Raw genomic sequence first — 26,870 nt, forward strand, 5'->3', positions numbered from 1 at the left:
TAATAAATCCAACATAATAAGATAGTATTTAAATTGCAACATTTGATCTTGACAAACAAACAACACCAGTTACTTATATAAAGTTTTTTTTTTTTTATCAAATAGCTGGCAAACGAGCAGGTGGGTTATCTGATGGTAAGTGCTCACCGCCGCCCATGGACAACTACAGCATTATTAGGACTGCGGGTGCGTTGCCGGCCTCAAAAGGGTAAGGTGTAGCTAAAGGGGGGAGGTGGGGGGGTCAAATGGGGGAGAGGGGAGTTGGGCCTCCGGATCTTCCACTCACCGTACGAAACACAGTAGCAAAACTACTATTTCACGCCGGCATTCTATGGAAGTGTGGTACTAACCCGGTTGAGCCGGCCAATTCGTACTGCATCCAGCAAGTGGTTACAGTGAGGCTCTAACACATGAAAATACGCTTGGAATAATCCAGACAGTTTGATTTGCTTGACTGTAACATTCCAAGCTGTGTTTCACCTTAGAAACAATTAAGGGCCCGGAAAAGAATTGACGTAACGTTGTGTACACGAGAATAAACGCGGGAAGCGTGTTTGTTGTCAAACAGTGAGATATCAAACGTTGTTTGCGTCAAACAAACTACGGCGATTCTTGACGTGACGTGAGAAAGTGCGGCGAGCACGGTTGACGTGGTGAGCGATCTGATTCAGAACAATGTGTCACAGGAAAAAAATAGGAAGTCAATCTACATGATTAATAAAAAACCGGCCAAGCGCGAGCCGGTCTCGCGCACGAAGGGTTCCGCACCATTATCTATGCAACATTAGATATTAGAAAAAAAATGGCATAAAAATCAAGTTTATTGTATGGTACCCCCTTAAATATATTTTTTACTTTTATTTATATGATCGTACAACTAAAGATTCTGTGAATATTTCATGCGCCTACCGGTTGCCGTTATTAATATTAAGCAAAAAACGGCAAAACAATCACATCTGTTGTATGGGAGCCCCCCTTAAATCCATCCCAGCCTATATACGTCCCATTGCTGGGCACAAGCCTCCTCTCGAAACAAGCTTTTCATAATATTTTTGTCATGATTTCTTTTGCAAATGTATAGAATGTCAATATGACTTTATTAGCACAAATATTCCACTGTGGGTAGTGATTTAGTTTCCTTGACTAAGTTAAAGTAGAAGACATGCTAAAGCATTAAAATAGGCATCAGGTGCAAAATATTTTCTGCTTCTCTGCTTTCGGCTGGGCCTTCATTATTAGCATCATCATCATCAAACTGAAGACTTCCACTGTAGAAAGGCCTCCTAGAATATCATAATGAATGACGATTTGCCACCAACAATCCTCGGTTGCTCGCTACACTCACAGGAGTCGTCAGACTTAAGACAATAAAATTCCTCATACTCCTTCCTCACCTTTTCAAAACAAAAATTAAAATGAACAAATAAACAAGTGTGAGGCAATTGATACTTCTTCCAATAATATAATTTTTCAACGACATATAAGGCACATATTTCGTGTTTGGAATTCTTCAAATTTATTTGCCTGTAATTTAATACAGACTCTTAAATATTCTGAATGTCAAAACAAAGGCTCGTTGCAAAATTTGAATAATGTATGTGTCCGTGGCTATCAAATATCACTTTTCCATTAGTCTTGTCTCGATGATATATCCAAATAAACCCTTATTTCCACGTACTAGAGTTCAGTCTATGTTGCTTTTGTTAGCTTACTAATTTTCGTTTGGATTATAAACATGCTGTTAGTCGTATCAGAATTATCAGCATTACAATAATTTGTGGTAAGTGTTATCATTCTTTCTGTATTGACTTGTCTTGTTGTTATTGATCTATTTAACTAATAACATGTTTCGTTTACGGCTTCGTCCGAGTTTCCTTTGAGTAAATTTTCCTTTTTTTCAACATTGAGAGCGTTGTCCCTCCGGGTGACTTTAAAATGTTTAATCCTAGGAACAAATGGATGTAGTTTATCTAAAACGATCCCAATCATTTCATGTTATTCTTTAACTTCGCTTTTGATGCTACTGAAACTAGATTCAAAATCAAAAAAATACTTGTTGAGGTTTGGATCATTTTTGCTAATGAAACGATACCATTGATTGATTACCTGTAAGTAACTCTACAACATATTTTGGTCTGAAATTGTTACAAATTGTAAAGAAAAGACTTTACAACTAAATGTAAACCTTTACAGTTTTTGCTTCATAGCCTTTCCGCAACATTTAAAAACCTAAGCAATTATGAGTATTGCCCCGAAATGTGAAGCAGTTCAATCTAACTGTTAGTTGTTCGAGCAACATACTGATATAATAACAAGAAATTGCCTGACTGCCAACACAAAGGGACAGAAAAGTATTGTGACGACTTAAAAAAAACCATTTACACTGAATTCGTCGAGCCAGTTGACAAGTGACATCGCAATTCGTGCGAACCCTTTTCATATTTTCTTTCAAGGCAAATGGTGCGTTAAAGAAAAAGTTCTTTCAAGTTATCGCAGAAGGGTTAACAGGCTGTAATGCTGGATGAATAAGGTAGTTAGGGTCAGTCTGTGTTGTGTTCTGTATCTTCATTTTTACATTAAAGGGCACCAATTATAATTGCGTTTGTTATAATTATAATAGCGATTAGGTACCCTGATAAACCACGGGAATAATTTTTTTATGATACACATATATCTACGGGATTGGGACTGCGAGTAACTTTATCTCTCTCAGTTTTCTCTTCTCTTTTTTGACATTTCGATGTGTCTATAGATGCGTCATGACGTCTTTGACCACAGAAGAGTATTTTTATTCTGTTAACCTGTACCTAACATATTTTTATATCCTTATACATAATAATACGCTTTGCATTTGTATAGGGATATAAAAAATCCGTAACAAGTGTAACTTAATGTTATTAACAGTGAATCTTTCAAAAATGTAATTTTTCGACCCTTGTCTTACAGTAAAGTAATGTAATGTTCTTACAGTAAAGGTCACATTGTTATTCTTCTTCAGGCAACATTATGTCCACAATGGGTCATGAATCGATTCGATTGTACAACACCATTCAACGAAGAACATAATTCAATTCACAAATTAAGTCTACGTGCATAATTGTATTAGTATTACGCAAACTATTACATATAGTAGGTGTTTTCATAAATCAACGTACATGCATCGCTATTGTTATAGATTACCATGCAACTGGCGTAATTGGCAACTACCAAGCGCTACGGCCTTTGCATAAGCTGCCTTGAGGCAGACGGGCTTTATTTTTGCACGTACTCAATTTGTCGCTTCACTGAGTGCCTCAGCTAGATATTAATTTACATCCTTTAAATATTGCAAATGTGAAACTTTGCTTTATTTATTTGTGGCTCCATCATAGCTTCACGGATTTCGAATTTATCTAAAACTCCCTTGTTTATCACAAGATAAATCTCTTTCCAGATGAATGTTATGCCGTCTGTTCTGTTTATAATTCATACAGATAGATCATAGCCCGATGACAAACATAGGATTTTATCCTAAAAAATGGCAAAGTTTCCCCGATATTTACGCGGTAACTTGCTCTTAAACAATATATAGATATGACAAATAAAGACGTTTAAATACCCAAATAGCACACAAGCGCTATAAGAAGCTGCATAATAGCCGGATAAAAGATTTTCACAACGGCAACGGCTCTACAAATAAAGTTATAGTGGATCTATAAGCGGCTATAGATCTCTTGTAGCGCCAAAAAGGCCCATTTTATCCAGCTTATGGCTCTACAGTAGGTCTACACCGGTCTTAAAAATGAGTTATAATGGCTCTACACAGATGAGGTATACAAGTGAAAGATTCACTCTTTGTTGTTACTAACTACAAATTCTTTGCAGATGAAGTCGCGAGTAAAACTAGTGGAAAAAGTAATGGTTTTCTTTGTTTCTTTCAAATTTGCATTAGGAACGGTGGGTTAAAAATACTGGACAAATGCTCTCTGTGAAGCCAGTATGTATACGATGGTAATATTAGGTTTCTGGGAAAGAAACTAGTTTTCCGCTCGGTGAATTCTACTTTGTTGTGTTCTACGATTATTTGAAGCAAATAAGGAAACATTACTTGGCATCTGGGATGCTTAGGTTTGAATAGCATTTTGCAGTCGTCGTAATTTTGGGATTATTTTTTCTTAATAATTTGCATATTTAGGTGCTGTCTCTCAAAAATAAAAATGTTGCACCTTTAGTATCACTTCTGTCTGTATATCAGCTTTTTTCTCAGAAACACGAAGGTATCACATAAATATTATAGCAAACAGACAGGGCTATGGGCTCTTGCAACTGTAAAAACAGAATTTGCCGTTTGAGATTATTAAAACCATTGAAAAAAAAACTATTTTTCATAAAAAAACTACAATCTACGTAGAAATTTAATATAACTGTCTTTTGAACTTTATCAGCACCCTCAGCGCACAAGTCTTATTTGCACTCGGTTGTTTTTTTTAATATAATTAGCTTAAAATGTATTAGCATCAAGGAGACAACTCTGAGTTTAAATTTTCTTCTTGACGCTTGTTATTTTTGATTGCCAGTTCCGTCTCTCCATACCCCTACGTTTGCCTCCTCCCTAAGGGATCTAATGGTAATGCACTTTCTTTACGCCAATGATATTTTGCTGTTTTTTGTTGACGCTCTGGGCGTGTTAATGAAATTCTCACTCGCTTCTGTTGTTTCAAAAAATATTTTTCTTTCAAACTTGACAGGGATTCGGAAACTTAATTAAAATTAAAATAATGTTTGCAGAGAGTTTTAAGAATCGTTATAACATTTGTTGAAGCAGATAAATCTGATGTAAGATAAAAAATTGATAAAGTATTGGAAAAGTTTTCTTTGAGCTAACAATGAAAAGTTGGTCGGGATTTATACTTTTTGTCCGTAAAGAACCAACTCGGAACTAATTTGAACAGTTTTGAAAATATATTTTTAGAGATATAAAGATGAAAGATTTAAAGGTACTGAATGTTAAGTAGGAAAGTTAAAGAAAATTTATGATTTTAAACGCCAAAGAAACTACATAGATATAGTATCTTGTCAGACCATTCAGGGTAAAGCCAAAGTTATGTAGATGGATGAAGGATGATTTTAAAAACGTTTTTAGTTTCAGTTAACTCGCTTTAAGACCTTTAAAATATCACATAAAACAGTATAAAAAACCGGCCAAGAGCTTGTCGAACACGCCCAAGATAGGGTTCCGTAGCCATTACGAAAAATCAAGTAACATTTTTCTAAAGATTTCGTATGGTGTACGGAATCTTCCAAGTTTAGGTATATTTTAAATGTACCTTAGGCTGCAATTTACTCTTAAAGTACTAATACAATAATAAGTCATGAAATGAGAACATTTCATTAGATAAGTCACAAATACCTTAGGGTGCTATTTAAGAGTAAAACTACTAATAATTCTCAAGCAAACTTAGCCGTTATAACTTTTCCTTGAAAGTTTGATATACTTAACTATTATCCTGATTTTTTTCAAATTTTTCCACCCACCGGTTTAGATTTTAGAGGGGGGGACGCTCGATTTTAATGAAAATTTGCACTTTAAAGTTGAATATTTCGCAAAAAAATCACTGAATCCAAAAATCGTCTTTTCAAATACCTAATGGTTTCTAAAGAGCTATTCAACGATACTCCACACTACAGGGTTGGATGAGAAAAATCAATCAACCCCACTTTACGTCTATGGGAGGTACCCTAAAAATTTTTTTTTGTTTTTTTTTTTTGTACCATTTTGTCGGCATAGTTTACATATATATCTGTGCAAAATTACAGCTTTCTAGCATTGATAGTCCCTGAGCAAAGCCGCGGACGGACAGACAGACGGACAGACGGACATGGCGAAACTAAGGGTTCCGTGTTTGCCCTTTTTGCTCCGGAACCCTAAACAGACCAAGTTCTAGTCGGATTTGCGCGCCAATGGTTCTATCCACAATCGAACTCCCTACATACATAATAAACATGTGGTTTAACTTCTAACTGTAAATTTGTTTTAACGTGATATAGCTCCAAATTAACGATTTTAAATTTTTACTTACTTCTTGTCAAACTTTGTGGTTCTAGGCTTTGACTAATTTACGAGTACGAGTGTCAAATAGACATGGGGGATAAATAACGTCACGGTGACAAATTCACCGTGACTCGCCGTCAAAATGTGTCACTGTGACTTTTCACAAAATAACAACGTTACAAAATCACATACGTTCCTACTGTTCCTAGCGCCTAGCGCAGTCTCTGTTACTCAAATCACGACGCCGTGGAGTGCTGTGACTGTAACTCGGCTCTAATCGGGCTCATTCGGGAGTGTTCGCAAGTGGCGAAATAGCACCGCGACAATATCATATGGTGATACTAGCTTTTGCCCGCGGCTTCACCCGCGTGGAATTTGGTTATCGCGCGCTGTTCCCTCGGAAACTATGCATTTTTCCGGGATAAAAAGATGCCTATGTTATTTTCTGGCTCATAAACTATCTCTATGCCAAAAATCACGTCGATTCGTCGCTCCGTTTCGATGTGAAAGACGGACAAACATACAAACACACACACTTTCGCATTTATAATATTAGTTGGAATGAGTAACACGCGTGACACAGTCACGTTGAAATAACAGTGTACATAAAAAAAACGTTCATTACAGGACCATGACGTGACGTGTCACAAATATCATGCATTAACACGAGTAACAGGCGAACGATCGATTACAGACTTATTTATTAAGACTAATCAATGGTATATATACTCATAAATTGTTTACACACTACAGAGGAACAAAACCCCAAAATATTACTTTCGTGCCTTCGAACCCAATCTACCTTTTGTAAAACCGTAGGTACTCAGGCTAGGACAACAAACAAAGAAATAAAACATTTTAGATACTAGATGAAAGACTATGTTATTTACGTCACTATTTAAAATTTTACCTTCAATAAATGGCCAAACATTTGCAAAATAATTTCAAATCATGATGGGACCGAGTAAACCATATCATTAAACCAAACTGGACATGACATTTTCCTTTTCAAAACAGTTTCTAATAAAGAGAATACTCAAATAGTTGTCCGAATAACATTTTTACCTTTACAACCATCTCGAGAATCCCTGCTCCGCTGCTACTATGTTTTACAATAGTAATAAAAGATTCGAGGATATCCAACGCGAATGAGAGTCCAGAAAAGCCCGCGGATCTCATATACGTAGTACAGATGAAACTACGGAACATAAGAGGAAAGGAAATGTTAAACGAACTGAAAGCGCGAACCGATTATCTGGCTCAAATATCAAATAATTATTTTCCTAGCCTGTAGCAGCAGATTAAAGCAGAGATTGTGCTTCTTTACTTTAAAAAACTAACGCTTTGATAGTAAGTCAGGCGCCAAACATCTTTCATACCTTGAATACCATTTATGGTTCAATTATACCCCATGACTCTAATAAGCCTCTAAACACACCTATGTTACGTTGTTCTATCTTGGCATTCCAGTGCTTGCCTTACTGTTCTCTCATCAGATCCTTAATACCATTTTTGGTTCAAATACACCCTAAGAATAGGTATTCTAACGAGCTCAAACACGGTTAGATTGCCTACGTTCATTTCATTATGTTATTAGTTTAGCGGATGTTACGGTCTTTTATGAGAGCCTTGTCATTACTTTCTTCTTCAGTTACCTAAAACTTAAAAATATTTGACGCATGTATTTTTTGTTTCAAATACAAGCAGAAGCAACAGTGCACTTTGACTAAAACTGCATGTTTTTGTCTAAAATCATGCTCAAAATGGTTTCCATAGCAAAATCATGTTTGTGACTTAATACTGTCACTATCCCTATATTTCATAGCATAAATACGAGTAAATAACAATCAACCCAAACCGCAAACATGTGAACGAGTAAATCCAATTTTTAAAAGTCCGACTTTCAAAGGATTTTGGCGACCCATTTATCCCGGGTCGGGCTTACACAAGGTCCTGGGTCTCGTGTATCCCTGTGATAGATTGCCCTCTCGCCAATATTCAATAAACCTGAATAATTTTAGCAAAAAATACCCAAATAAATTCATGGTTAAGAACAGGACTCGCTTTAAGATTTTTTTTTAATTAGAAACAGTTCGGTAATCGTAAATCCCTTGGTACCTATAGTTACCTATAGTTTAGTACCGGTGGATGCAAGTGGCGAATTGTCGTTCATTGTGGCGTTCTAAGGGGGAGGCCTTTGTCCAGCAGTGGACGTCTTCCGGCTGATGATGATAAATCCCTTGGTACCTATAGTTTGTTTACTTTCTAGGATCCCAAGTCCAAGTGATAAGCTATGAATAAAATATTTCTGGAACATTTTAACAACGTATTTTTCTACTTTATTTTTAATTTACAGGAGTGTTTTCTCAGAGATTAACGTGCGGCTTGAATAAAAGAAGATTTTGTTGAAAGATAATAAGCACTTTGAAGATGCCCTTTGCATGACTTGTTCAACATGCAAATGAGCATGTTATTAGCTATTTCTTGCTTCACCTCTTTCTAATTACGTGGTTCAGAGAATTAGTTGAGGTGTCTGCTAATAGTAAATTTAATTGAATCTCCAACGCATTTATGACAGATTTGTCTTAAAGCGTTTAAGCAGAAATACTTAGGAATAGTATTGATTGATTCGATTTTTATAACGAGATCTTCATACATTGTAAAATTAATCATCATTCACTTTACAATAAATCTGAGCCTGAATACGATCTCTATTCGCATTCTACGCTTGAACTCTTCATTACACTTCTTAAGGTTGAATGTGACAATTCAAATTGTTCAATGCATGCCCTTTCTTATATTTGCGCTAACGTGTTTCTGCAAGCATTTACCTCTCTATCGGTCTGGCGTTGCACAAGCTGGAAGCATTATCACCAATAAACGATACTTAAGCGAGCGGTGGCATTTGAAATAGCTGTTAAAAGGGCATGTTTCATTTCAACGCCGTTTAGCCATGCTTAGTTATAGTCAAATTTATTAAAGCAACGACTTGTAAATTGTGAACCACTGATAGTTACATCTTCTTACGAATAAGCTATTTAAAAAAACCTTTTAAAATAAAAAATAAAATATTAGTCATTTAATATCAGACGTTTAATGTCCATGGGTAGATATACAACAACACGCATTACATTAATAAAAAAATTCAATGGGATACCCAATGTTTTTGTTTTGTAACAGTTATTTTTGAAAACTATTTAATTTTTTTATATTTCTGTATCCAATTTCAAGTTCATCTGACCTACCGTTCTAGACCGGTTGGTTTGTCCAGGTACCGCTGAAAGGATAAGATCCAGCGAAGTATTTTGGATTTTGGGGTCAAAAGCTGGCAAAAGCTGGCTCAAGGTCACAAAACGTGGTGTAGTCTGATGTCGGAGGCCAAGACCCACTTTGGGTCACTGCACCCAGCTAGTAAGTAAGTATAATTTTCTCTTCTTCGTCGTCATACTCTTGGCAGAATGGTCTTGGTCGTCACATCGGGGGTGGTAGCAAGCGCCACAATCCGTCGCCATTCCTCCCATACTGCAGCCCTTTTCAAACATTTGTGGAGTGGGCCATTGAGTGCAGTTTTTAACCCCCGACGAAAAAGAGGGGTGTTATAAGTTTGACCGCTATGTGTGTCTGTGTGTCTGTGTGTCTGTGTGTCTGTCTGTGGCACCGTAGCTCTTAAACGGGTGGACCGATTTGAATGCGGTTTTTTTTATTTGAAAGATGGTTTTCTAGCGATGGATCTTAGACATGATTTATCAAAATCGGTTCAGCCGTTTCAAGATCATCAGATCTTTTGTTCGCTGCGGTAGGAATCTTAGATGCATAATGGATATTTACTTTACTTTCAAACATATTTGGGACCTAAAATTTGAAACCCATGTATGCTATATAGCTACGCAAGATTATGGAATCTCGGCCTGATGCTGCAGCCAGGATATCCAGAACACTAGTAGGTACACTCTTAATAAAACTATAGCAGATATATCGTGTTTGGGTTCGTTTTGATCAGTATTTGATTCTACAAACAATGCAATGGTGGCAACAGAATGAGCTGATGCTGCAGCCAGGATATCCAGCACAATAGTACAATCTATAAAAAATAATAGCATATATGTCGTGTTTGGATTCGTTTTGATCAGTAATTGATTCTACATACAATGCAGTGATGGCAACACGACGCGCTGATGCTACAGCCAGGATATCCAGCACACCAGTATACTCTTGAAAAAATAATAGCAGATATGTCGTGTTTGGATTCGTTTTGATCAGTTATTGTTTCTACATACAATGTAGTGGTGGCAACACGACGAGCTGATGCTGCAGCCAGGATATTCAGCACACCAGTATACTCTTGAAAAAAATAATAGCAGATATGTCGTGTTTGGATTCGTTTTGATCAGTATTTTATTCTACATACAATGCAATGGTGGCAACACGATGAGCTGATGCTGCAGCCAGGATATCCAGCACACCAGTATACTCTTGAAAAAAATAATAGCAGATATGTCGTGTTTGGATTCGTTTTGATCAGTAATTGATTCTACATACAATACAGTGGTGGCAACACGACGAGCTGATGTTACAGCCAGGATATCCAGCACACCAGTATACTCTTGAAAAAATAATAGCAGATATGTCGTATTTGATTCCTTTTGATCAGTATTTGATTCTACATACAATGCAATGGTGGCAACAAGACGAGCTGATGCTGCAGCCAGGATATTCAGCACACCAGTATACTCTTGAAAAAAATAATAGCAGATATGTCGTGTTTGGATTCGTTTTGATCAGTATTTTATTCTACATACAATGCAATGGTGGCAACACGATGAGCTGATGCTGCAGCCAGGATATCCAGCACACTAGTATACTCTATAAAAAATAATAGCACATATGTCGTGTTTGGAATCGTTTTGATCAGTAATTGATTCTACATACAATGCAGTGGTGGCAACACGACGAGCTGATGTTACAGCCAGGATATCCAGCACACCAGTATACTCTTGAAAAAATAATAGCAGATATGTCGTATTTGATTCCTTTTGATCAGTATTTGATTCTACATACAATGCAATGGTGGCAACAAGATGAGCTGATGCTGCAGCCAGGATAACCAACACACTAGTACAGTTTAAAAAGATATACTTATATCAAAGTTTAAAAAACATGAAATAAAAACTTAAATTTAAAATTTAAAAAACCCCCGACTTAAAAAACGCCAGCAAAAATAAAAATAAAAACGCCCGAAAAAAACGCTGCTTGAAAAGACAATTAAAAAGTAAAAAATAATTATGCGCTACCTAGCTGTTGCCCGCGACTTCATCTGCGAAGAATTCGTTTATCTCTATCCCGCGGGGACTATGCTGATTTCCCGCAAAATTAGCCTAAGTTAATTTAGTATAAAGTATCTAGTAATATTTTTTTATCTAAGCGTTGTCGGTGTCGGGGACCGCTAAGGTTAATACTTTAAATAATACACATATTTAGTTTTATGTTAACCTTAGCGGTCCCCCGACACCGACAACGCTTAGATAAAAAAATATTACTAGATACTTTATACTAAATTAACTTAGGCTAATTTTGCGGGAAATCAGCATAGTCCCCGCGGGATAGAGATAAACGAATTCTTCGCAGATGAAGTCGCGGGCAACAGCTAGGTAGCGCATAATTATTTTTTACTTTTTAATTGTCTTTTCAAGCAGCGTTTTTTTCGGGCGTTTTTATTTTTTATTTTTGCTGGCGTTTTTTAATAACTTAGTCTGTCCAACAAATGGGTGACTTATGGTGAAAGTAATAGTAATATTTAATACTGTCTTATATATCCTAATAAGTTTACGAAGCTCCTCGAGTTAGAAAATAAACTACACCTATACAAACGCAGTTACGAGTACGTACCTACTTACGAGTTTATTCACTTGTTACATCAACTTCGTTTTCCCCATCAAAGGAGATTGTATGAAAATAAACAAATACCCCGCAGTAAATCGATTCACTATTCTTTATGGTAATGCGTTTCTCGCTGCAAAGCCTCCCAAATACAACATCAGCCGCAATAATAGGGCTAGAAATAACCAGGTTTTCAACCTCGTATTTTCCGTATTAAGTATTTTGTTGAAAGCCCTTCGCGGCCCCTCGGCGTATCTGATATCATCCCCTCAAAATTATGAAAGTGTATAAACATTTTCACGCCCCAAGCAGCCGCCCCCTGATTTCCACATTTCCGTTTGTAACTTATTATTATCAAATCAAGTTATAGATACCTGGGTATCTATGTAACGGTTGCATGTCGATTCACTCCCTCGAATGGAAATAATAAGGCAAACTTCGAGATTCTAAATCATTGTTTTACGATACAGTAATTTTGTTTGAGGGGCTCAGAATGGTTTTTTAAACTTTGGGCGTGATGTTTCTAAAATTGGTTTTACATTTGTCATTCCCCTTGTGCCTAAATCAGTTTATTTCATCTAAAATTCTCAAAAGTGAATAATAATCCGACTTCGCAAATCACTTTTCCTGTGTAGGAAAAATTGAAATGGTAATGAGAAGCGCCAACACTTCAGATCTCCTGTATATAACACAAAAAAAAAACAAACTGTAATGTAATAATTGCTTAAGTGATTATATATCAGTTCTTTAATATAAAATAGCACGAAAAAAAATACAAAGAAATTAGAGTAAATTAAAAATATTACTTAGCAATTCGGATTGGCACTTTTATATAACTTATTACTTGTATATTTTTAGTTTAATTTCTAGTCACAAGCCCGCGACGTCGAAGTTCTCAAGGGTAGGGCTTAGGGGCACGGAAGCAATACCATGCCCTCGGTACCGCTCTGCTTACAGAGCATGACATGAGTGCGTGTGAGCTAACTTTGGGGGCGGCAGGCGTGAGCTTGCCTTCGGAATCCAAAAGCTTAATGGTTACTCGACCTGAAATGTACATTTCACAATATTTTTTATTTATTTATTTAAGACGGTGGAAGCAGTCTATACTTCCACTGAACGTAGATATAGTTAGTGTTTAGTTTTGTAACTAAGGGACCCCATACATCCTGGTATTTTTAATTATTATTCTTGTTTTCAAATTTTTTCTTTAATTTTATACTGTAGTTCTTAGGGTTCCGGAGCCAAAATGGCAAAAATGGAACCCTCATAGTTTCGCCAAATCTGTCTGTCTGTCTGTCCGTCCGCGGCTTTGCTCAGGGACTATCAATGCTAGAAAGCTGTAATTTTGCACGGATATATAGGTAAACTATGCCGACAAAATGGTACAATTAAAAATCCAAAAACAATTTTTTTTTAGGGTACCTCCCATAGACGTAAAGTGGGGGTGATTTTTTTCATATCCAACACTATGGTGCGGGGTATATTTGGATAGGTTTTTTAAAACCATTAGGGGTTTACTAAGACTATTTTTCGATTCAGTGATGTCTTTGCGAAATATTCAACTTTAAAGTGCAAATTTTCATTAAAATCGAGCGTCCCCCCTTCTAAAATCTAAACCGGTGGGTGGAAAAATTTGAAACAATTCAAGATGGTAGTCAGTATATCAAACTTTCACGGAAAACTATAAAGGCTAAGTTTTCTTGAGAATTATTAGTAGTGAGTAAATAGCAGCCTAAGGTATAAAATATACCTAAACTTGGAAGATTCCGTATAAAATACGAAATCCTTAGAAAAATATTTCTTATTTTTTTCGTAATGACTACGGAACCCTATTTTGGGCGTGTCCGACACGCTCTTGGCCGGTTTTTAGTATTTTATTTGTAATTATTTTGTTTTGAAAAAATGACTTTCTGCCAAGTTTCTTGCGGTGCATTCTTCTTGGCAATGATGGTCTTTCCGAAAGCGCTGGTAGTTTAAAAAATTACGTGTAAAAGTGCCCATTGCAGCCTATTTACTGAACAACTGATTTCAATTTGAATTTATGTTAGGACCTTTATTAATGTTACTACCATAAAAATAGTTATTTTGCAAATTCAAATTCATAAATTGTCTCCTATTGTATTAATATCAAATCATCCACATAAATGTAAACATTTTTATGATCATCATTACACCAGTATCTGTAGTTCTCACAAACTCCTCCTAACTTCACTCAACTGAACCGATGCATCCAAGTTGAAAACAATTACGCTCAAGTAAACAAGCAAAACACGGCGCAAGACCTCCTTTTATGCAAATATCTCGTCAGGCGCGCTATTAAAACTCATTTAGTGTACGTGATAACAAAGAACCTGTCTGGATATGCGTTGATTTGCATAATCTGTGCATCAAATTCCGTTAATTTTCTTTTAATGCAGGCCCTGACTGTTGGCCAGAGATCGAAGGAGGCGGACCGCTAGAATCTGTTAAAATAACAGTCGAGGTAAATTTACTGTATTCACGATTAAACAGTAGTTTTCTGCAGTTTATTTTTCAGTAGTGTGATCCTGATAGATATGAAAGTATATACAGTATATAAATATATATAGTAGTACAGATTAGCGAAACACGATACCTACTACTTAATCCCTTTGAGAGTAGTAACATTGCCTTCAATAACACAGTTAACTGACGTGTATGTAGGTACGCGGTTTCCGATTAATGCCATAGAATGATGGCATTTTTTTTACGGGAAGCGTTAGCGCGCCAAGGTTTGATACAAGTCGAGACACCGACTTGGTAAATTAAGCTAATCACACTAGCTGATGCAAGAAGGACATGAATCAAAACCAAGCGTTCCTTAGCCGTTAAAATTTACTGAGCACGTCTTTTAAAATGACTTAGCGATCCGATTCATCATAAATCTTTGCCGAGTGAAATGCAAACAGCGGGTGTGCAGGCGACAGTCTTGGTACGGGCGCCCAGACGAAAACGTGTACATAGTTGTCTTATATAAGAAAATACATTGTTGACGTATAATTATACACAATTAAGTAACTGTAATTGTATCTGAAAATGTAGTGACAACATCACAAAGCTTATATATCGCATAGCTTGAAAAATCAATTGAGAAGTGGTAAAATTACGTCTACCATAAGGTCGGGGTACTTTGGCCCTGAAGGGTAACTTTGTCTCTTGGGATTAAAGGAGCGGCCTGACCGCTGCTTAAAAACGGCGACAGTAGGTACCTAGTGATGCATCGTATGCGCGACGTTTTCATCGCATGCCCTCCACACCGCTGCTTAAAATACGGAATCGCAGTAACGTGCCGTAAATGCCAGCATAGCTACTACGAAACTCGAAACTCGAAGTTCGTATCGTGCCATCCCTCTCGCTTTCGTATTAAATACTGTAAATGTCAGAGGGACCGCACGACACGAACTTAGAGTTTCGAGTTTCGTAGTAGCCCTGCAGGACTTTCCAGTACCCTTAGTGTAAGTTTTCGGTTACAGAATACGTCTCGATCGCGTTCGCGTTAAAATCTCAATTTGTATGCAAACACGAACAGCGTCTCTCGCGGAACGTTTGCGATGTTCGTGTTTCCATACAAATTGAGATTTCAACGCGAACGCGATCGAGACGTATTTTGTACCGAAAACTTACTCTAAGGGCACAGAACAAAAGTCGTGACGTTTACGGCACGTCACAGATTCCGTACCGTTTGCGTATTTTAAGCAGCGGTGTGGATATCATGCAATAAAAACGGTGCGCATAGGATGCGTCACTGCGATTTCGTACCGTCACCGTTTTAAGCGGCGGTGTGACCGCTCCTTGACTTGGTCCTGGTTTTATTATTGCTTTGAGAATATAGCTCTTTGCCATGTGGTTGGTGTTAATTGATCGATCATATTTTTATGTTTTTATTTGACCCTTCTTTATGTGGTTTTCATGGGGACCAAAGTTACCCTCCAATGGACCAAATTACCGCGACCTTACGGTAGTACAGTATGGTCACATGGTGTAAGATGAGGGTAGAAAGAGATGGTGAATGCGCTCACTAACGTCAGCGGTTAGACAATACGGCCGCAGGTCATTTTCGAATGCTCTATCAAACTCATTTTTAACTAGTTTAAAATAGTGTTATCATGAAACTGGTTTCGACAACCCGCCCTTTATAGAAATAGAAATAGAAATAGAAGACATTTATTCACGTTCACAAAGACACACAAATACAACCAAACTAAAAAACAACAACAGCAAACACAAATAAAACAAAAAAAAAAGAAATACAAAAATTAAAATATATGATTTTGTGTGTCTTCGCAAAAGTGAAACGGCCGCTGACTCAGCATAATGCTGAGGCGTTAAACGCCTGCAGCGCTGATATTCTGTCAGAACCGTCTGTGACTCGCGGAATGATACACAAATATACTCACATATATAAAATTAAGATATATAAATATATTTTATTGTAAGTAAACAAGAAATAAAAAAAAAACTACAATAAACATATAAGTAACAAAAACAAGGGACAAATAAGTTGTTCAAAAACATCAGGCTGGCGTACTCAAAGTGCTGGTTTAGTGAAGGGATTTTTGGAGCGTCAATAAGTATTCCTTCAGCTTGCGCTTGAAGGTGTACCCACTAGACGCCCCTTGGATAGGAGGAGGAATATCATTCCAGCACTTGGACGCCGCGAACTTAAAACTTCCGCGGAATGCCGCGGTCCGGTGTTTAGGCACAAGAGCCATTGCACTCCTGCGCTCACTCCTCGACCAAACTATTTTGTTGTGGAGGTATAATGGGGTCCTATAGCGTCTCACACCGAACAGCAGAGTGGCGAGGTGCATGCGCCTGCGTGCAGGCATGTTCAGCAGGTTAGCGGCGTTCAAATACGGAGTGATGTGGGAGCGGGAAGGGACACGGAAACAAAAACGAGCGCATGCGTTCTGCACTCGCTGTAAAAGTCTCTTAGAACGGCCAACAATGCAGCCGTCATAAACAACATCACAATAGTTTAATCTGGACAATATAAGCGATTCACAAAGGTCAACACGCAAATTGACACTAAGGTAATCGCGTATATTGTACAGAACTTTGAGGCGGTAGAAGCAGTTACTCACAACTTTTACAATGTGGTTTTCAAAGCTCAGCTTGCCATCCATAAGGAGGCCAAGGTTGTTAGCTTCTACCACCCGTTCTATTGTTTACCCATGACGGCAACATCCCCGACCGTCAGAGCATCAGTAGTATTACGAATTTGATGTCTCGAGCCAAAAACAATGTACTTCGACTTGACAGGATTGAGAACTAAACAGTTCCTCTCCGACCACGCCGAAACACGATCGAGATCTGCGTTTATGGCGTTCACGGCGATGGATGTTCCGATGGCGTGCAGGAGACGTACAATTGCAGATCATCCGCGTAAAGATGGTATCCACTGCTCTTTATACTGTATACAATATCAGAACTGTACAATATAAAGAGCAGAGGACCCAGTATCGAACCCTGCGGCACTCCTCGTGTCACAGGGCACAGAGAAGACCGCAGAGCACGACCACCCGGCCCCCGCAATTCCACAGTCTGCGCACGGTCAGTCAAGTAACTGCTAAACCACTTTATTGTCGTGACGTCAAACCCGTAATACGACATCTTAGATAACAGCAAGGGAATGCTAATGCAATCAAAAGCCCTGGAGAAATCTAAAAGCACTAAAATCGTACTTTTACCAGCATCCTGAGCCTGCAAAATATTATCGACTACATCAAGTAACGCAGTAACTGTCGAACGACCCTTGCGAAAACCAGATTGTAGTTCAGGTAGGATGCTGTATTTCTCCAAGTATTCCGACAGCTGGTCGCAAACCACCCTTTCTATTATCTTCGATGCACAGGGAAGAATACTAATAGGACGGAGATCGGACAGGTTAGCAGGGTTAGGTTTTTTGGGTAACGGGGTCACTTGAGCGATTTTCCAATCAGTTGGGAAAGTCATAGTTTCAATACTCCTATTAATAATGAATGTCAGTATCTTAGCGGTCACCGGAAGAGTCATAAGTAGCATGTCAATGGCAATCAAATCATGTCCCTTTGCGGTCGTTTTAATAGCGGTCATAATTTTTGTCACAGTTCCAGTAGTTGTTGGTGAAAGAGTAAATGTTTTGTCACTGTGTCTGTCAAATTCAAACCGTGTCAGATCAGATATGGATGCGGCTGGTTTACCGGGTATATTTAAGAAATGGCGGTTTATTAAGTCGGGGTCGTTAAAGTGTGTCGGGAGGTCAGTCTGCGTCTGCGAGTCTGGAAGGACAGTGCGCTTTAAGTTTTTCCAGAGAGTCTTCGAGTCGGTAACGTCATTAATGTGGTGTTCGAAGTAGGCACGTTTCTCGCAATGGATGGCTGCGATCACTAGGTGTTTCAGGTCCAGGTAGTATTGCTTATGAGCAACGGCCTTGGAACGCTTGTATTTGGCGTGGGCTTTGTCCCTGAGACGCATCATAAGCTTCACATTGCTCGTTAGCCATGGTTTGAATGCCTCCTTCACCACGATTGTTTTTAACGGGGCGTGTTTGTCGAACAGTTGGAGTATAAGTATGTTAAATTGTCTAACCATGTCATTCACGTCATTAAGTAAAAATATTTGGTCCCAATTTATAGTCTCAAGGTCATTGTCGAAGTCACTTAAGTTAATGTGTTTATGAAGTCAGTATTGGTGTTATTATTTTTAACCAAATTCAAAAAGATTGTAAATAAAAGGAAACTGAAATCATTGCGTTTTGGGTTCTATAGCGTAAATAATACCCTATAGTCATAGGTTTTCTCAACTATTTTCAGTATACAGACACCGACCTGTGACAGTTTTATTATTAGCATTAGTAATAGAAAATAATGCTAAGTCCGACCTGCAAGTCGGGTATTTTAACGGTAATTCTCACGAAGCACAACCAACTTGCTAGACTATAGAAAATACATCAAAATTAGCTTGAAATAACAGACTGTAACAGTCAACGTACCGTTCTAGGCAGGATGTTAATATTCATTACGGGTGCCTCAAGGGAGACGGCTTAGACAAATCGACGTGGATCTACGAAGGCTCAAACCACGCACGCTAGTGAAACGGTGGGTTAATAATCACACATTATAATTAATATTATGTTATTAGTAGTAACTAATACGCTAATTCAATGAAAAAAAAATGTTCATATCATTGAACAAAAATCTCACATTATTATTATTATTGCAATAAACTAACAGTGGCGTAGAGTGAACTTTTCGCTACGCAACTAGGAGAATGAGAGGAGTTTTAATTAAGTAGGTATGTCTTCGGTTGCAAGACCTGGCATTTGTGTATAGTCAAGGGCAAAATATCGACACGGCCAAAGTTACAAAAATATGTATACACGACTTTATGCACTTAACATTAAGGCCGGGTCGATATCTTTGCCCTTGACTGTACACAACCATTGCCATACCTTTTATTTTATTTGATTTACGTAGGCACATTTTTGTTTGACATGGTAGAAGATTCTATTACAATTTCCAGGCTTTCTAAAAGTCATCTGAACAATAATCGAAAATGTCATCAAATTATATAACCCATTAATGAAAAAGTGTGACCATGGAAATTGAGGCAGTTGAAACGCTCAAATAGGTAATGAATCTCGGTGGAATTCGAGTTATTATGGTACCACGCTACTGTAAAGCACTATCTTAAGCCTGCGGTTTCAATGCAGTGGGAGAATCGAAATAGACTTATTCTCTATACTGTGGAAATTTCAAAAAAATCCCTTTCTGGACTAGTGCACGAGAGTTGCTAATATTCTAACTATATCTATGTGTATCCCAATAATATTGTAAATACCAAAGTTTGTAGGTCTGTTTGTTTGTTAACTCTGCACGTCTAATCCGCTGAACCGATTTAGATGAAATATACAAATAGATAGAGTCCCGGGAAAGGATATAGGATAGTTTTTACCCTCGAAAATTGCATAGTTTCCGCGGGATAGCTATAAACAAATTCTACGCGGACGGCGGAGTAACGGGCAACAGCAAGTTAATATTTATAGGTGTGCGTCTGACATTGCACTTAGGATGGTAAATTCACATCATAACGGTATCAGTTTTATACATTTTATACAGGAGTCTATAACCATGGGGCTTAATCAAGGTTCGATTCTACTCACAAAACTAAGCTACTTTTGTTTTGATACATTTTAAAAAAACCTAAATTTAGATCATTTTTAATCTTCAGAGTTTAATTGTTAAATCAGTGTATCGGACATGGCGGTAGTGTTATCGCTGTCAGGGTACGGGGCCTTGAAACAATTTTTGACATTTATTTGACATCTCTAAGATAAATATTTATCAATGTGCCGTCAATTTAGTATTATATCGCATACATTGAAAATTATATTCAATTTGTATGAAAAAAAAAAATTAACAGTGGTCATATTGTTGAAAGTTGCAAAACAAATGTAGCTCAGATAAACGAGTAGAATCGAACCCTGGATTTAAAGCCAGGGGTCAGAGACACCCTGTACATATGGTTGTGTTCACATTTAGCTGATACAGTGTGCTGTGACGGCTTGTGTTGTGTCGCATCAAAGCTATAGAAAGAGAGAGAGAGACAGAGAGCATCACACCACAACACGACAAATAAATGTGAATGAGGCTTTAGATCGAAGCAGAGTCAAGTGAATACCTAATGTTGTTGTCCTACCTAACTTACCGAAACTTGGTATTGCAGTATCAATAGATAATTCACTAACACACAAGGTTACACGCGGTGGTCTATTAATATTCATAAGTCTGTCGAGGATAAACCGACAAGGATTTGCAACAGTGAAATATCAAGCTTTAATATCAATATTATCATGGATAAAATATTCATCATCATCATCATCTCAGCCATTCCTATCTATGTCCACTGTTGGATATAGGCCTCCCCCATAGACCTCCAGTCGCTTCGGTTGGCAGCGGCCTGCATCAATCGTGAACCCGCGGCTTTGACCAGGTCATCCGTCCATATCGTGGACGTCCTACGCTGCGCTTGCCGATCTGCGGTCTCCACTCGAGAACTTTTCAGCCCCAACGGCCATCTGTTCTCCGTGCTATGGCATGCCCATTGCCACTTAAAAAAAAATTATGTATAATAATTTTCAAGCATTGGTGGTCTTACCTAGTGGTTTGACCTATGGCCTCTCAAGCAGTGGATCGTGGGTTCAAACCGTGGCTTAAAATTACATTTGAAATTTACCACGAGCTTTACCTCCGGTGCAGGAAAACCTTCGAAGTGATACAAAATTCCTAATCGGCACTGGGCCCGCGCGGAAACTACGGCTCAAGCCCTCTCCTTCTTAGAGGAGGTCTGAGCCCAGCAGTCGGACGTATTTGAGCTGGGATGATGATGAATCAGCTTCGATCTATTATTTCATTAAACCTGTATAAAATAACAGGTCCTGACTGATTCATAATCGTCCAAGCAAAACAACTGCAGCCATAGAGACTTGACATTCTGACTTGAATTTGACATACTTACAAGTAGGTAGTAGTAAGTAGGACATATACGAGTACATGTATATTAAGTGGAGGCCCTCATTATAGAATACCATTGTATACCTGGTTTTGATATTATATTGTAAAAATACTTGCAACTCTCCGAAATTTTTAAGTAAATTTACTAATGGTAACAACGATTCCCACCGGGTTGCCTAAATTTTTCACTTGTCATACCTACACTATCTACGAGGAAAAATGGGAAGATGCATCCGTTCTTACTGATAAAAAAGCAAGATTTTTTTTTTTTTTTCAGCCGATAGAAGTGAAAAAGACGTCAACGCCTCGGCAGGCGTCGGCCGCGCCGATACGAGCCGAACCATTTCTTTTTATAGTTCTTATTTTATGAACATAAAGGTTTTTTCTATTGGCTTTTGCCGATTCCGAATCCTTTCTATCACTCTCCGTGTTTCCTAACAAAATGTTCATGCCACGCCACTGATATAAAATATACTTATCACGGTTTAAAAGATAGAGCCCTAGGTGACAGTCGGACGGATAAATGCGTAACCCTAGAAACGTACAATTCCAACGCTACTGTATCCAATCCATATCCAGTAGCATGAAGCAGTATATTCGTTGTCCGTAAAGTAAGTTGCGCACATCTCGACTTTGCATTTGACTTGACGGAAGATGGGGTAGCCGACAAGTTTGTTGGTTGTAATTAAATATTTACGTGCCTTAGCTTCCAAGGTAAGTATTTGCGCTAAATATAAACGCGCATTATGTGTTTTAGCGTAGACATTTACGAATCAAAGCCGTTTAAAATATAATATAATAGTAGTAGGTATTTCGTTCCTTTGAATTAAAAAAAGAACATCTCATTTTACGGGTAGGAGAGGTGCTTTTTTTTCAGTTTTGCCTCCGGACCGGCGTGTGAAGTTCCCAATCCGCACTGGGGCCGCGTGGGAACTACGGCCCAAGCCCTCTTATTCCAAGATAAGGATCTATATAGGCTGGGATGATGATGATGATGACTGTCCTGCTAATTGAATTTTTCACTTTTTTTATAAAATTGATCAAATCATCTGGCTATTTTTTTTTTTATAACTGACCGTGATTAAGCGCTATCTCACCTGATGTTAAGTGCAGATGAGGCCAAAGGTGTATCTCACTGGTCCAGTAACAGCCTATTCACTCTAGCCTTGAAGGCCCTAGATTGTATTTATCCGGAAATACAGACGACGGGAGCGAATTACATTCCTTACTTATTCCTTAATTTACGTAAAACAATATTTTTGGTTTTTTTTTTTTATTATAAACCCGTTTTTTGTCTAACCAGAAACTCACTGTAAGAACACACACAAAACATGTACTGAGTTTGCAATAAGGAGGGCAGTGTAGAGTTCCGATGACAATGTAATAATCAAGCAAGTAGGTATAATCAATTTAGTTTTTTTTTTTATTCATTGATGGGTCTTAACAATCGAAAAATAGTCTGATACCTGGCGCTGCGGGAACGCACCAACGATGAGCACCCAGCAGTTGTAATAACATGATATGGGGGACGCGTAATTTGCGATCTCTTTTTGCTCGGCTTATCTCAGTGAGCGTCATTTCGACAGGGTTTGCTCTCTCTAGCCTTTTATTATTTGCACTTCAACCTTTGGCTGCCGTTTTTGAGGTTATTGGATTGGTATTTGAACGTTTGATCGACTTTTTGGCCTACATGTTGACGAATGGGAATACAATGGAAATTTGATTGCTACTGGTTTCTTCATTTGTATCTGGATTGATTTGCTTTTGTTTGAAAGAAATTTTGTTTTTAGAAGTTCTTATTGCTTCCCAACAGTCTTCGGAACCTATCTTAAGATGACTCCTTTAAATAATGTGTTTTAGTTTTTTTTCACTTTAAGTTTAGGGTAATCGTAAGTATATAAATTGTTATAATTTAATTATTATTTAGTATTTTCTGTATTGCTCATTTTCTGATATTTAATTATTTCACTGTTAAATCATACATAGTACATATAGGCAATATTTAAAGGTGATATAGGAAACAAACCTTTAAAGATGCAACGTGTTATTTTTAATCTCCACATTTGACTTCGTGGGAGATCTAATGCTGAAATCAGTTCAGGTAGCTATTTTAAAGGGTAGTGTTATTAAAGCATGTTTTCATGAAGTATTTGGCTTTTTCTTTGTGAAACGGAGAGACGATAAGCCATTTGGCATTTTACTGTTCAGTTTTGTTTGGTAAAATACAGCTATTTGAGGTCCACTGGATTTCAAAACTTTCGCTGAAAAATTTCTGTTCGGAACTGTTCGGAAAAAAAATAGGTGTTTATCATAAATAAAATGAACCATACCATATCAAATTAATATTACAATAAATAAATGAACGTATTGATTTGAAATTCTTATTTATATTATTTATGTTCAATTTACGCAAGTAGTTATAATGATCTGATACATTAGCCAAATTAATAAAAAATACAAAGTCTCTCAAGCTAAAACTACCTACCATTCCAGCCTATATACGTCCCACTGCTGGGCACAGGCCTCCTCTCAGAACAAGAGGGCTTGGGCCATAGTTCCCACGCGGGCCCAGTGCGGATTGAGAACTTCACACGCACCATTGAATTGCTTCGCAGGTTTGTGCAGGTTTCCTCACGATGTTTTCCTTCACCGCAAAGCTACCTACTACCTCCCAAAACTACCAACTTAGTTAGTAACCTCATAAATACCATTCTATTGCTAACTTTTCCATTTCTAGTTGCGTCTCTACCAAAAAATAGCAACAACACCCACGTGTATCTACACGTCGAAATTGCAACTTTGTTTTAAGTAATAGCTGGCTATACTAGTATGGTATGCCCGTAAAAACGTAAACATTCTTTTATAACAATATCCAGTGTACTCCAATTACTAAAGGCAATGCAACCCTACAAGCCTGCAAGAATTTTCTAGAAGCAAAAAAATAGAAGTGCCCGAATTATTCATAAGAACGTGGTTCCGTAAAGGTAAAATATAAAAATAATAATAAGAAAATGATTTCAGTTAGTAAATCTAGCCTACGAGTAAAACCTTTATTACAAGTTAGCTTGTTGATATCTTCGCTTAGTAGTTAGTTAGTTTGACTTAGCCGCATCGCATAACAACGAATGTATTACATTGTTTATTTTAAGTTTTTTATTTAACATTTAGCTGCCGAAGCTGCGATTAAATGAAAAATTATATTTTTGGATTTTTACAATTTATCAAAACTTGCAATTATTACCATACGTGAATTTTATTTTTGTTATCATGCCCGAGAAAAATAAGAAGACACCCAGGAAAAAAGCTAAAAATCGAACAAATACTTTTGATGCAAGAAACATGTAGGCACCTACGTTCTCGCTCACTGCGCTCATCTGAAGTATTACCAACATAATCTTCGTACAGATTACGCCATAAAACCGTCCCAGTCAATGTTTAAGCTAAACAATTCAATTTACAGTCAGAATGGACTAAGGCTTCCCCATTTTACTGCGGAACACTAAAAATAAAAGTTGGGGTTGAGGGTGGCGCGTGACGGCACGATCTGCAACAGAACCTAATAGGAAACGCGATCGTTGTCTTTAATCGAATCTGTGCGAACTAGTTGTACCCTGAACGTAGGAGCCAAGCGAGGGCTTTTATAAAATTGGAATTTTATTTTTTATGCTTTTAGAAATCGGAACATTGGAACAAATTCTCAGTCTGCAAATCGTTAAACGACTCAGACGTGTCTGTGTGATAAAGACTACGTATTTACGTACACTGAAGTAAAGTGTATTTTAATGGCAGTATTTTTAGGTTGTTTAAAATATCGCAACGAAAGTAACAATGGTAAGGATAAGTTTATGTAATTTATTTAATAATACTTTGACTTGATAATTATTTTGAAGAAAAGAAGTAACGGTTTCGCTATAAAAATAGGTATTTGGGAATCTTTAGGAATCGATTTGATTTGGAAAATGCATACGTACTTCTTATCAAAACTCCGCAATAAATAAATAAATATCACGGGACAATTCACACGAATTGACCTAGTCCCAAAGTAAGCTTAGAAAAGCTTGTGTTATGGTTTACTAAGCAACGGATAAATATAATTACATAGATAGATACATACTTAAATACATATTAAAAACCCAAGACCCGAGAACAAACATTCGTATTTTTCATACAAATATCTGCCCCGACCCGGGAATCGAACCCGGGACCTCAAGCTTCGTAGTCAGGTTCTCTAACCACTAAGCCATCTGGTCGTCTAAAACAATAATTTAAATGAAATTAAAACAACTAGACTTTAGTCCACTTATAAACTGGTCTAGTTACTAGAGCAAAATTATTCGCTTTCGTAGCTCTACGACGAATAGGCAGTACCACCGGCTATGTGGAAACAATGTTTCCGCTCAGTTTAAAATTAATTCATTTATAAGCGAACTGAACAACGTTAGCTTTGAGCTCAATTTGTTTGGACCGAAACTTAAAAGATACGGTAATTTTATATATTTTACATAATTGATCATCATTATCATCATCATATCACTTCACTACCGTTTCACTTTCACGGGGACACAAAATTGTGTATATGTATTTAGACTATTTTCATGTGTTTTTCTGTAATTTTTTTTTTCGATTTACTTGTATAAATTTTGCTGTATATGTGTGTCTTCTGTGTTAGTGATTAAATGTTTTCTTTCTTATTAAATGATATTGTAACGGATAACTCACGTCTTAAACCGAGTTTAGCTCGACATGTTTCGGGCTATTTCGTATCCCTTCTTCTCAGGAGCACGCGACTCGGCGGCTGCCGCAACACGCACACTACGCGCCACCGCTCTGCTCGCGCGACTACGAAATAGCCCGAAACATGTCGAGCTAAACTCGGTTTAAGACGTGAGTTATCCGTTACAATATCATTCAATATGAGTGAGTCTCACGGTAGTTTCATGTTCAAAGTTTTCTTTCTTTCTTTCTTATATCAGCCGTAGGACGTCTACTGCTGGACATAAGCCTCCCTCATAAAACTCTAGTTGCTTTGTGAACCCGCGGCTTAATTATTTTACTTAATTAATGTTTCTTAAAATTAACAACTACATAGATGTGTGACAGAGACCAAGTTGCCCATTGACTGCCGCTAAATTTTACATTTATCTGTCTACGGTAACTGTCATAAAAAGTGGAAGGAGTAAACAATACCTATTACAAAACTACCCTCTTACCGCGGATAGGCGGTATGCCAAAAATTACTAGTGTGTTTTTTTAGATACTGTTGTTAAAGAGCGCATAAAACAACACCATACCTTTCCCAGCAAAATATTACAATCTGCAATTTGCAAACCTAAACTATTATTTTGTGTAAGTCCAAATCAAGGATATAAAATAAAAAGTTTTTTTGCAAGCTTGTAGTTACATATTGGTCTGTACCAGTTTTATCAGTTTATAACAACTAAAAATCTGAA

General features: G+C 37.5%; 2 protein-coding genes across 2 annotated transcripts; both read right to left on the minus strand.

The window, feature by feature from the left end:
* Positions 1 to 16,467: 16,467 nt before the first annotated feature.
* Positions 16,468 to 17,052, minus strand: LOC141436588 (uncharacterized). Its single transcript, XM_074099587.1, has one exon. It carries the CDS (start codon positions 17,050 to 17,052, stop codon positions 16,468 to 16,470), a length of 585 nt encoding a protein of 194 aa, XP_073955688.1.
* A 202-nt stretch (positions 17,053 to 17,254) lies between these two features.
* Positions 17,255 to 18,499, minus strand: LOC141436589 (uncharacterized). The gene has a single exon (XM_074099588.1). It carries the CDS (start codon positions 18,497 to 18,499, stop codon positions 17,255 to 17,257), a length of 1,245 nt encoding a protein of 414 aa, XP_073955689.1.
* Positions 18,500 to 26,870: the final 8,371 nt, after the last annotated feature.

This window comes from Choristoneura fumiferana, chromosome 16 (assembly GCF_025370935.1).
Source record: "Choristoneura fumiferana chromosome 16, NRCan_CFum_1, whole genome shotgun sequence".
NCBI lineage: Eukaryota > Metazoa > Arthropoda > Insecta > Lepidoptera > Tortricidae > Choristoneura > Choristoneura fumiferana.